Below are 10,831 nucleotides of genomic sequence, written 5' to 3'. Positions count from 1 at the left end.
CCCCTCCTCCACGTGACCCCCGCCGCGACGGCATCCAACGCGCTAAGGTTAGGCAGGGAGGGAGGGAGGGGAGCGAGGTGAAGCCGCGGCGCCATGTCGGGTAAGGGTAAACGCCGGGCACCACGTGACCGCCGCCGCCGCCGGCCGGGCTTAAAGCGCCGCGGGATGGGGCCGCGCGCGCTGCGCAGCGCCCGGCCCCGCCGTGAGGTGAGCGGGGCCCCGGGGAAGACGGGGGGGGCTCGTACCGCCCCCATAGGGGCCGCGCCGCTGGGTTCACCAGTTCTGGAGCTGCCCCACGCCCGGCTCGGTCCCTCGGACCCCTGCGGGTTTTTGTGCGTGGGCCCCCCGAGGTGTCCGCGCGGCCCCGGGTGGTGCCGCCCGGCTCAGCGGGGTGCAGAGCTCCGGGGGTCAGCTCCGGCCTGGAGGGTGTGAAAATGCCCCGCGGGGAGGTAAAGCGGTGCCACAGGGATCGGGTAAACGCAGCGGGTGTAGCTGTGCTGGTCCGCGGGTCCCTGCCCCGAGCCCAGCGGGGTGGCGGGGGGGGGGGCGCAGGGGAGCGGGAGCGTTGACCCCCAGCTGCTGGGTGGTTGACTGCTTTTGCTGCTTAGAAAGATGTTTTTTTTGCCTTTACAATAGCTTTAAGTTTCTTCTAGCAGGTCTGTGATGCGTGTGAGGCTAAGGAAGCTGTTCCAAATGCTGCTTGGAGATAAAACTCATGCAGTCTTTCTATTGTCTGTGTGGTTCATGATTGCCACCGAGATAAGGAGTTCTCCTCAAGAGAAAGCCTTGCCGCACAGAGGCGTTAATAGGCAAACCTTCCTGGGTGCTGGGTATTAAATCTCAAGTAGGAAAACCAAGGTCATGCTTTGCCTGAGGGGCTGTAGCATGTTCCTCAGAAACAAGGCACTGGGAGGTGACCACACACGGTTCTGACCCACTAGTTTGATCACCACCTTGTGCTCTGGGATAATTCCCCAGATTAGTGCCACGGGGATGCCAGGCATGTTTCTTTGGAAAGAGCTTGGGCAGGCTGCTAACTGTGTACCAGAGGTTGCTTTGGGAGTTGTCAATAGCTGCTGATCTTACTGTGACCCGCTATGTTGGTACACAAGAGATTTGAGACTCCAGGTTTCTCTTGGCACCAAGAGCCCTGCACTCCTCTCTTATCTCCTGCCAGCTGGAGAGGTCCCCAGGTGGTAAAAGTAGACTTTCTCCCAAAGGCTTTTTGCTTGATTGCCAGCTCGGTGTAAACAGTAGAAGAAGAGTTCAAAGTCTGCTCGGATGGCCCAAACTCTCACAGTTTCTGTAAGGACAAAATGTGCACTAGATTGTGCAACAATTTCCTCCAAAATAGGCTCTGAGGTTATGTAATGACAGCCTGCTGTTTCCCAGTGACAATTTGAAGGTTTGACTTAGATAAGTAAATGATGCAGATCCAAGTTTTATGGCAGCTCTTCTCTAATTAGCTGTAATCACTAACTCATGTTCAAGGCATTAGGTGAAACACTTCTGGGAGAAAATATCAAGCAGTTATCACCCAGGGAGCTACGTGGAGTTGGGCATCTTAGACCCACGTGTACTTGCAGTGCTGTTTTCCTTTCTGTAAAGCCAAACAAGCACACCTGATCGTTTTACAAGGCAGAGGAGAAAGGGATGGTCTCTACTGACCTTGTTTCCAAGCAGCCACAATCAGTGAGGAAAGGAACGTGAGCAGGGTACATAGTGAAGGAAACAGCTAAGTGTGTGCAGTGACAAATGCTTGCAGAAAAGATGTGTCTAGTGGAGAATGACTAAAGCTTAGAAATGCAACAGGCTGCCCCTAGAGACAAAACAAAAGATAGAATTTGTGGTGATGCCCTATTCCAGATGGGATTCTTTTTTTTTTTTTTTCCTGACAGAGGAAGTTTGTGCATTCTTGTCTACCTGCCACATTAGCACTTGCCCTTATCTCTGCATTGTAAAGAAACACTGCCTTTTGGGGGCAAACAGATGGGAATTTGTGAAGATGGATACAGTCCAAGGGGCAGCTACTGTAGAAAAAGTCTGCTGGCATGTCCAGCCCAAGACCACAAGATCAAAGATGACCTCAGCTGATGCACGTGGGCATCGTGGCTTGTTAAGCTGTAGCCAGGGCAAAAGTGACGTTGACCTGACTGTTCTGAGAACCAAATCTGACCCAGCAGGCACAGAAGAGGTGCATCAGCGTGGCATGAAGCCAACTGCTACGTTTATTTCTTCCAGCACAGTCTAAATACATGCTTTGATTGTGTTTTCAGCAGAACCCCCACTGCAGCTTACAGAGAGAGCTAGCAAAAGAGGCTGATTGATGATGATTAACAGTGGTCTTGTCATAGGCTTCCTGTTCCTTTTACCTGCTGTCATCTACTGCCCATCCCAGCGCTAACTTCTAGCGGAGATCTATCCTGCCTTATACCCACCGTGCTCCTTGTGTTCCCCTCCTCCAGAGAGCTCACCATGGTCAATGAGACCCAGCATACCTGCAGTGCCAGTTCCAGCTCCAAGTCCGATGGCGGCAGCAGCAGCGGGAGTGAGAGCTCCAAGGACAGCTCACGCTGCTCCACCCCTGTACTCGATGCCGAGCGTTATGAGCGACTGCGGGAGAAGATGCGCCGCCGGCAGGACTCTGGAGACAGGTGGTTCTCCTTGGAGTTCTTCCCTCCACGCACAGCCAATGCTGCGGTCAATCTCATCTCCAGGTGAGGACTGCAGGGTGGGAGAGGGGACAGATGAAGTGTCTATGGTGGAGGGCTGGGAAAAAGCTAATGAGGCAGGCTCTGCCCCGTGCTCTGTCTCCCCTTTCAGGTGACGAAGCAGGTAATGGGGCTGTGCTTTCCTGCTGAGGAGGGTAATGGACACAGGTAACTTATCTTCCTTGGAGGCCCTGAAGAGTTAAGTGTCGTAGTGGGGTTATTGAGGGTGCCAGACTGTTCTCCCTCTCACAAGCTCTGAAGATGGAACAAGGCTACTGTCATGCTCAAGCAAAGTACTACGGCACAACAGAGCAGACAAGCACCTATTTAAAACAGAAAATACTATTTTATGGGCAGTGTGCCCAAGTATCTGGAACAGATTCCTACAAGCTTTCAGAATCATCCAGCTGCTATGGTTTGTGCCTCTGTATCACTATAGGACTACAGTTTTAGTCTGAGACTGGTGTCCCCGTCTACATGCTAAATGAAAGGTGATAGTTTCCACCAGAACTAAAAGTTCTCCTGGAGCCTAAGCCCTAGGAGCCACCATATACTCAACATGGAGGAGAAGGAGTTTTGTAACTCTTTCTGTAACTGCTGCATGCCAGTGCCAGCTCTGCTTTAAACTGAAGCTCCTGTTCTGGCCTTGGAGCAGGAGAGGAAGAAGCTAGGAGGGAGTCTTTGTCTCTTCTGGTCTATCTTTCCATATTTGTGGCCTGTAGGAGTTAAAGGTGGAAACAGAGGGTTCTGGCATAGCCTTCCATCTCAAAGGAATGGAATTTGCATGGTTGTCTATCAGAAGATTTCAGTTTAACAGAGCATGCTGAGAGGAATTTTATTCTACTGAGACAACTCTTGTTTCTTCAAGAGTTTCTAAGCCCTTCCTTGTACAGTGTTAGATGATGACTATCCTTAGCAAGTGGCCACTGTGAATAAACTCGGCTCAACATTTTTGTTTGTCTCTCCTATTGCTGTCATCCAAGCTTTCTCTGCTTGTTGATGGCATTCCAGCAGTGAGCAAGATACCCCTGGTGTAAAGAAGGGATTCTGCTATCTGGTAAGGTAACGCACCTCTAAAATCCACAGGTTTGACCGCATGGGAGCAGGTGGTCCACTCTTTATTGATGTGACATGGCATCCTGCTGGGGACCCAGGATCTGACAAGGAAACGTCTTCCATGATTATTGCCAACACTGCAGTCAACTACTGTGGCCTGGAGACCATCCTGCACATGACATGCTGCAACCAGACCAAGGATGACATCACGGGGCATCTGCAGAAGGCCAAGCGGCTGGGCTTGAAGAACATCATGGCATTGCGTGGAGGTGAATCCTTTTGTCCTAGAGCACTTACAATGCACAGTGGTGAGGTTGTGTTGCTGTGGCATTCAACTTCTGGGTAAAATGAAGAAATAATAATTGGAGGAACTGGGTTTATTTTCTTTCCAGATCCTGCTGGTGAGGAATGGGAAGAAGAAGTAGATGGATTCAACTACGCTGTTGACTTGGTTAAGCACATTCGCAATGAATTTGATGATTATTTTGACATCTGTGTGGCAGGTATGTATCTTTCATTGCAGAGTGTGAGGTAGGGTCTGAGATAGGGATATCAGCCCTGTAGTCCTTCTCTGGACCTGGGCTGTAAACGACAGCACAGTCACATTGGCTACTTTCTAATTTCTACTGCGTTGTATTGACCATCAGGGTTTGGCTTTTTTTTTTCTTCCCCTCTTCCAAAGGCTACCCAAAGGGCCATCCCGAAGCAGAAAGCTATGAGGCAGACCTGAAGCACCTCAAGGAGAAAGTTCTTGCTGGGGCAGACTTCATCATTACACAGCTTTTTTTCCGCTCAGAAACCTTTCTCAAGTTCATAAAGGATTGTCAGGCCATTGGCATCACCTGCCCCATTATTCCTGGCATCTTCCCCATACAGGTGAAATCTAGTAATTCTGGCTTGGGGAGGCAATAAGAATGTTAGGTGTTCTGGGGTCAGGGCCTGAGAGCGGTCTGCAAATACCCTCCAAAACTTTCTGGCAAGTGCGGGTTCTAAGTGTGATAGATCTGTAGGTGGTTCACCAAATCAAACTCTTAGGCATAAGCTTAAAAGGTTTTCTGTGCCCATATAGGAAAGAAGGACATAAAGGACAATGGTCTGCTAGTCTTGAGTTGTTAGTTGTCATTGTCAGCATGCTGGGCTCAGGCACTGAGTAAAGAAATGTGAAGAAATAACCTCAACTGAAATAACCAGGCTGTGTTACCATCTCAGGGATGAGGCTTGGGAGTACAAAATACAGAAGTCCCCAGTTTTAAGTCTCCTGGTACCCAATTGAGATGAAACACCTGTGTTACTGGGACATCAGAAAAGGGCCTGGAAAGACTGAACTCCTCTGTATCTTCATCCAGGGTTACCACTCCCTGCGCCAGCTGGTGAAGCTCTCCAAGCTGGAAGTGCCTCAAGAAATAAAAGATGTGATCGAACCCATCAAGGACAACGATGCAGCTATCCGGAACTATGGAGTAGAGCTGGCAGTGTCCATGTGCCGGGAACTGCTGGACAGTGGCATGGTAAATGGGCTCCATTTTTACACCCTCAATCGGGAAGTGGCTACTACTGAAGTCCTTAAGCGCCTCGGTCTTTGGAAGGAGGACCCCAGGTGAGCTGAGTGTGCTGGTTTCTTTTAGTTTATCTTACACATTCCATTTACTGAAGGCACAAGCAGTGGATGGGTTGCATCTCTTTTCTGCTTTTTTTTTTTTTTTTTTAAGTATCTTTCTGCATTTAGAAATTCACCCTTCCTGCAGGTCTCTGACAAAAGCTGGGAGAATAGAGTAGGCAGCTGAGAGAAGAACTTTAATCAAGTGGCTTTAAAGTAGCCTGTTCTGGAACTTTAAAACCTAATCTCTTAGGGCTGCCACTTGGAAGAAACATTCTTTTTGAAGACTCTCAATACCCCTCTTAAAGGCTAGGTGCTTTGCTTCCACTGTGGATTTATAGGGTGCTCTACAGCTGGGATAGGGAGTGGGTTCTCTGAGTCCACAGGCAAGAGGAAGCAAAAGAAAAGGGTTAACTTCTCTTGTTAAAAATAGCTTCATACAGTGCTTTTTCCTTACCTCATCCCATCTCAGGTGTTAGTTCTGCATTTAACAGACACCTACCCAGCATCTGTGAGGGAACTGAGTGGGAAAAGATCTTGCATAAAGCAAGATGTTTGTTCTACTTTTTGACAAATAGAATTTTTCTCATCCCTTGTTATTTGCTCTCTCCACGGGCCAATTCTCCAGGAAAGTCAGATGATCTTTAACTGCCATTTTTTCCATGCAGGCGGCCTCTGCCCTGGGCAGTCAGCGCTCACCCCAAGAGGAGAGTTGAAGATGTTCGGCCAATCTTTTGGGCCTCCAGGCCAAAGAGCTACATCTATCGAACTCAAGAATGGGATGATTTCCCTAACGGCCGATGGTAAGCTGTTAGCCTGTAATGGCAGGGAGGTAGATGTGTGGTACTGAGCAGTTGGTCCTTGTAGTTGGTGCCTTGGGCCTGGCAGATGAGATGTTTTCTTAACAAAGCAGTCCCCAGTTGCTTGGATTTGAATGAGGTGAAGAGAATGGCATCAAGATGTTGAGGCTTCTGGTCTGTAGGTGGGTGCTTCTCTTCCTGGGTGGCCGTGCTCCTGCATCACCAAATTGGTACATCTTCCTTAGCAGCCTCTTAATCTTTCGTCTGTTCTGCTTACAGGGGTAATTCCTCCTCTCCAGCCTTCGGGGAGCTGAAGGACTATTATCTCTTCTACCTGAAGAGCAAGTCTCCCCGGGAGGAGCTCCTGAAGATGTGGGGAGAAGAGCTGACTGGTGAGGAAAGTGTTTTTGAGGTTTTCACGTGTTACATCACTGGAGAGCCCAACAAGAATGGACATAAGGTGAGCGATGGCCCAGGAAGGGCTGGTCAGTGTGGCACAGACAACAACACTTACTTCCTCTTGCAGAGGAAGAGGAAGAACATTGCATTGTTCTTCTAAACAAGAATGGGCACTTTCCCATCTAAAAGGATTTGCTGAGATTGTGGCTAAAGGGAATATCCTTACCAGAGGAAATCCAGGAACCAGAACTAGGGCTCAGCGTAAAAGGGAAGCTGCTACAGTAGGACAAGACAGAGGTCTGCACTGACAGATGATGGAAATCATTCTCAAAGTTAAAAATACCCTGCCCCTTGAAACAAACATGGGGATTCTATCCTGAGGCAGAAGTGTTCAAGACCACTAGGGTCTTTCTGAGTTCCTTCAGCACCCAGCAGGTAAACAAAGAGGGTTATTACACATTGTGAGGCATCCTCTCCCCTCACGGTAGGTTACGTGCATGCCTTGGAATGATGACCCTCTTGCTACTGAAACCAACCTTCTGAAGGAGCAGCTGGAGAAGGTGAACAGACGAGGAATCCTGACTATCAACTCCCAGCCAAACATCAATGGAAAACCATCCACAGACCCCATCGTAGGCTGGGGGCCTAGTGGAGGTTATGTCTTCCAAAAGGTACTGCACTATTCTGGGCTAGGTTTGGTTTCAGTTTTGTAGGGAGTTCCTAGGTCTTTTTACTTAAAAAAAAAAAAATCTTGTTTTTACTCTTAGCAAGTAATTGGTGGTAACTACTTTTCCAGAGCAGAGCTATGAAGTTTTAGATAAAAATGTGCCTGCCCACTGCAGCTGATCCCATTCAGTGATGCAGGAAGCACTCAGGTTTTTCAAATAATAGGAATCCATGAGGCAGTATCTCTGCTATCCAGCTTCTCATGGTAGTAACAGGGTATTTTTCATCTGTCCTTCTCTAAGGCAGAGTTCTCCACCAATTGCCCCTACCACAGCACTACTGCTGTGCTGTTCAGACAGCTGCCAGGTTACTTCTCTGGCCTGCAGGTAGTCTTATCTCCCTTGTTTGCCTCCTACGGTCATGCATTTTGAGGCCCTACAGCCTTGCCACTAATGGCTGTGATAGGAATCTCCCCTGTCAAGGTAAATGCCAGGCAAGTGGCCTGTACTAGGAAACAAAGCAGCTCTCTTCAAAAGGGATTCAAATTGCTAAAACCATAAAATGAGCAGATGGTAAATGCAGTTATGTTTCAAAAAAAAAAATCCCCTGAGGTGAGGGGAAATCCATCATCTCACACAATAGCCAGGAAATGGGGGGGGGGGAGGGGAAGCAGTTGTTGAGAGCAGCCAAGCACAGAACAGCAGTAGATAGGGCAAGTACAGAATTAGATTGGATAAACTCACAGGGAGGACTGGACAAAAGATGAGACAGGACAAAGGAGAGGGTGTGTTGGAGAGCCCAGCTGAGACCCCAGACTTCGCTCCTGCTAGACTGGGTTGCCTTGGCCAGACACTGCTGTTCATGGGGGACCACAGAGAACAGAAGTCAAGCTCAGGCCTCTTCCAAGTGCTCTGGCACAGGCTGCTTTCCAGGCCCAGCAGCTATGGTTACAGTGCCTGGAGCATATCCCAGCCTGTCTGCTTACATGGGTGCAGAACAAGAAGCTTGTAGCTTTCCTGAACTGGCTGCTCTTGGGCTCTTACAACTGTTCTCCATTTTTTTTCCTCCCATCTCTCTTACTAATTTGCTTTGCCCTTCGCTCAAGTCTCCTTTGTAGTGTATGTTTCTGAAGATGGACATTCAAGTTTTAAGCTGCCTGGTTTCTAAGCAGCACAGTTTACAACTGTTCTCTTGGTTGCCTGTATGTGTCCCAGCTCTGCCACAAGTTAAGGCTCTTACTCTTTCCCCTTCCACATCCCCACAGGCCTACCTAGAGTTCTTCACCTCCAGTGAGATCGTCACGGCACTGCTCAAAGTGCTGAAGAAATACGAGTCACGGGTGAACTACCACATTGTCAATGTCAAGGTAGGCTGCTGTTACAGGACGCTTTCACCACCTTGGGAAAGAGGCAAATATCAAAGATTCAGACATCCCCAGGAACAAAGTGCAACATGAAGGGAGGGGAAAGTGAAACAAGTCAGCTGTGACCCAAAGCAGCCATCTGATCTCTTAACAAGGACAGAATAAATTTACTTGCAGACTCACTCAATCCTTCCTCCAGCAGCTGCTTCAAAGATTTTCTTTCCTTTGCAGGGCCAGAATATCACCAATGCTCCTGATCTACAACCCAATGCTGTCACCTGGGGCATCTTCCCAGGCAGAGAGATCATCCAGCCCACTGTAGTGGATCCTGTAAGCTTCCTCTCCTGGAAGGTGAGTCCTTCCTGCTGCTGGATACATTGCTGTGATACCCTGGAAATTCAGAGTGTCTGGTTTATTTTCAGTCTATAACACTTACTGCAATTGAGGACTGCTGTGACATTAGCTTGCCGTGGTCTAGATATCATTCCTCCTGCTCCCTCAGGGTATGCAGAGCTTTGCTCTAGTTAGAACTCTTCAGAGAAACTCCGATTGTTGCTGTACTAGTCCCCAGAGCTCTGAGCAGTAGCTCTCCCTCTCCTCTTACACGCACAGGGGCAGTATTGAGCCATTTTACTGCAAGTGTGCCTAATTTCAGCTCTGAACAGTTGTGCTTGGGGTACCACCTCCCACTGACTGGAAAGTAGGATGCTCCTTGCTCAGCTCTTGCCCTTTCTACTGAGAAAAAAACAAGCCTCAGGCTGGCCTGGCATGTGTGATGCAGTTTTTCCCAAGTGAGGTAGAATAAAATGTGCATTACACCCCTACAACCATCTCTCTATTTCCTTGGCAGGATGAGGCCTTTGCTCTGTGGATTGAGCAGTGGGCAAAGCTCTATGAAGAGGAGTCACCCTCTCGCATGATCATCCAGTACATCCATGACAACTATTACTTGGTCAACCTGGTGGACAATGACTTCCCCCTTGAGAACTGCCTCTGGCAGGTTGTGGATGATACTTTTGAACTGTTGAACTCTCCAACTCAGCAGTGAAAATTCTTTAATCCCTTACTTCCTCCATCCATTTGCTGACTGCAGGGAGCCAAAAAGCAGCTCCTGTTAGGATGGTGGACCATGCACTCCTAAACCCAGTGAGCACCTCTGCTCAGAGCCAGGCAAGCTCGCAGATATATACCCACACCACACGCTCTTCTATTCCCAACACAAATACTCCCTGACTTTCTCTCACTGAACAGCAGGCTGAACCCTCTGAACTTCTGAGGTGAGGATCCAGACTGAGCTTGAAGGCTAGTTCTGCAGGACAAAAAGGTGCTAATCATGGCTATGTTGATTATAGCATAGGAGAACCCTGGTGCATCAACGTGGTACAACTTAGTGGGATTCTGGTAACATTCTCATGCCAGATACACTGCCCTGGGGGCAGAAACACTCCTGTCAGCAGTGCCTATGCAAGAAAAATATTTTAGTGGTTACCAACCCTTCAAAGAAGCTCAAGCTACTTTTATATTACACTCCGAAGATACATTGCATCATAACTGATAATATCTCTTTTGTGCTCACTCCAGAAGACAGTTCAAGTTTTCCTACTTTTCTACTTAACTCTTACTATAATTCCTGTTTCTTTTTTTTAATAGGAATATGTGAATTTCACTTCTGGATGAGACCAAATAGGAATCACACTATTTCAAGTACAATAAACTACATGAATACAACTGTCTCTTGTACTAGATTAGATTCTTGTAAGCAGTCCAAAGAATAATGGTGTCTGCAAACTAAGTACACTGGCACAAGGGAAAGTTTTAAGAAAAATTGAACCTGGGCCTATTCTGCTTCTATTTTCAACACATGCCCTAAATCAAGTATGGACAAAGCTCTGGTAGAGCCAAGAAAACTTAAATCTTAAAATTCAGCAAAAGCAACCAGTTACAGCCTCTGGCTCAGTTCTGCAAGGCCAGAGGAGTTGTAGTCCTCCAGTACCAGTAGGGAAAAATAACCTAATCTTTCTTGACCTAATGACTCTAGTAGCCTTAGGCCTTGCAACATTGAAATGAGAAACTGGGGGGGCTACACTGTGTCCTTAACAATCCTGCAAAGCTACCACAGGCTAGGAAAAACAAGACCCTGGGGCAGTTCCCAGTGGGATTTTAAGATCCCTGCCAAGCTGCAAGCATCTCTTTCAAACAAGCAAGGAAGAAAAGCCTTTTCCAAATTCTTTAGACCCTC

At 48.1% G+C, this 10,831-nt stretch overlaps 1 protein-coding gene across 5 annotated transcripts; it reads left to right on the top strand.

Moving 5' to 3' along the window:
* The first annotated feature begins 55 nt into the window (after positions 1-55).
* MTHFR (methylenetetrahydrofolate reductase) lies at positions 56-10,325 on the top strand. Of its 5 annotated transcripts, none has more exons than XM_035344456.1 (12): positions 56-203; positions 2,462-2,717; positions 3,798-4,036; positions 4,160-4,270; positions 4,450-4,643; positions 5,114-5,364; positions 6,033-6,167; positions 6,444-6,624; positions 7,052-7,234; positions 8,494-8,595; positions 8,824-8,943; positions 9,443-10,325. In XM_035344456.1, the coding sequence occupies exons 2-12, from the start codon at positions 2,476-2,478 to the stop codon at positions 9,638-9,640; spliced, it is 1,956 nt and encodes a 651-aa protein (XP_035200347.1). In that variant the 5' UTR covers positions 56-203; positions 2,462-2,475; the 3' UTR covers positions 9,641-10,325. The 5 variants fall into 5 exon arrangements, with proteins under 5 accessions (XP_035200347.1, XP_035200344.1, XP_035200345.1 ...); XM_035344453.1 differs by having other exon boundaries at positions 65-207; positions 2,277-2,717; XM_035344454.1 differs by having other exon boundaries at positions 71-207; positions 2,280-2,717.
* Positions 10,326-10,831: the final 506 nt, after the last annotated feature.

Source organism: Oxyura jamaicensis, chromosome 21 (genome assembly GCF_011077185.1).
Source record: "Oxyura jamaicensis isolate SHBP4307 breed ruddy duck chromosome 21, BPBGC_Ojam_1.0, whole genome shotgun sequence".
Taxonomy (NCBI): Eukaryota; Metazoa; Chordata; class Aves; order Anseriformes; family Anatidae; genus Oxyura; species Oxyura jamaicensis.
Note: the sequence above shows the minus strand (reverse complement) of the source record. Positions and strands in the feature narration are given on the sequence as shown.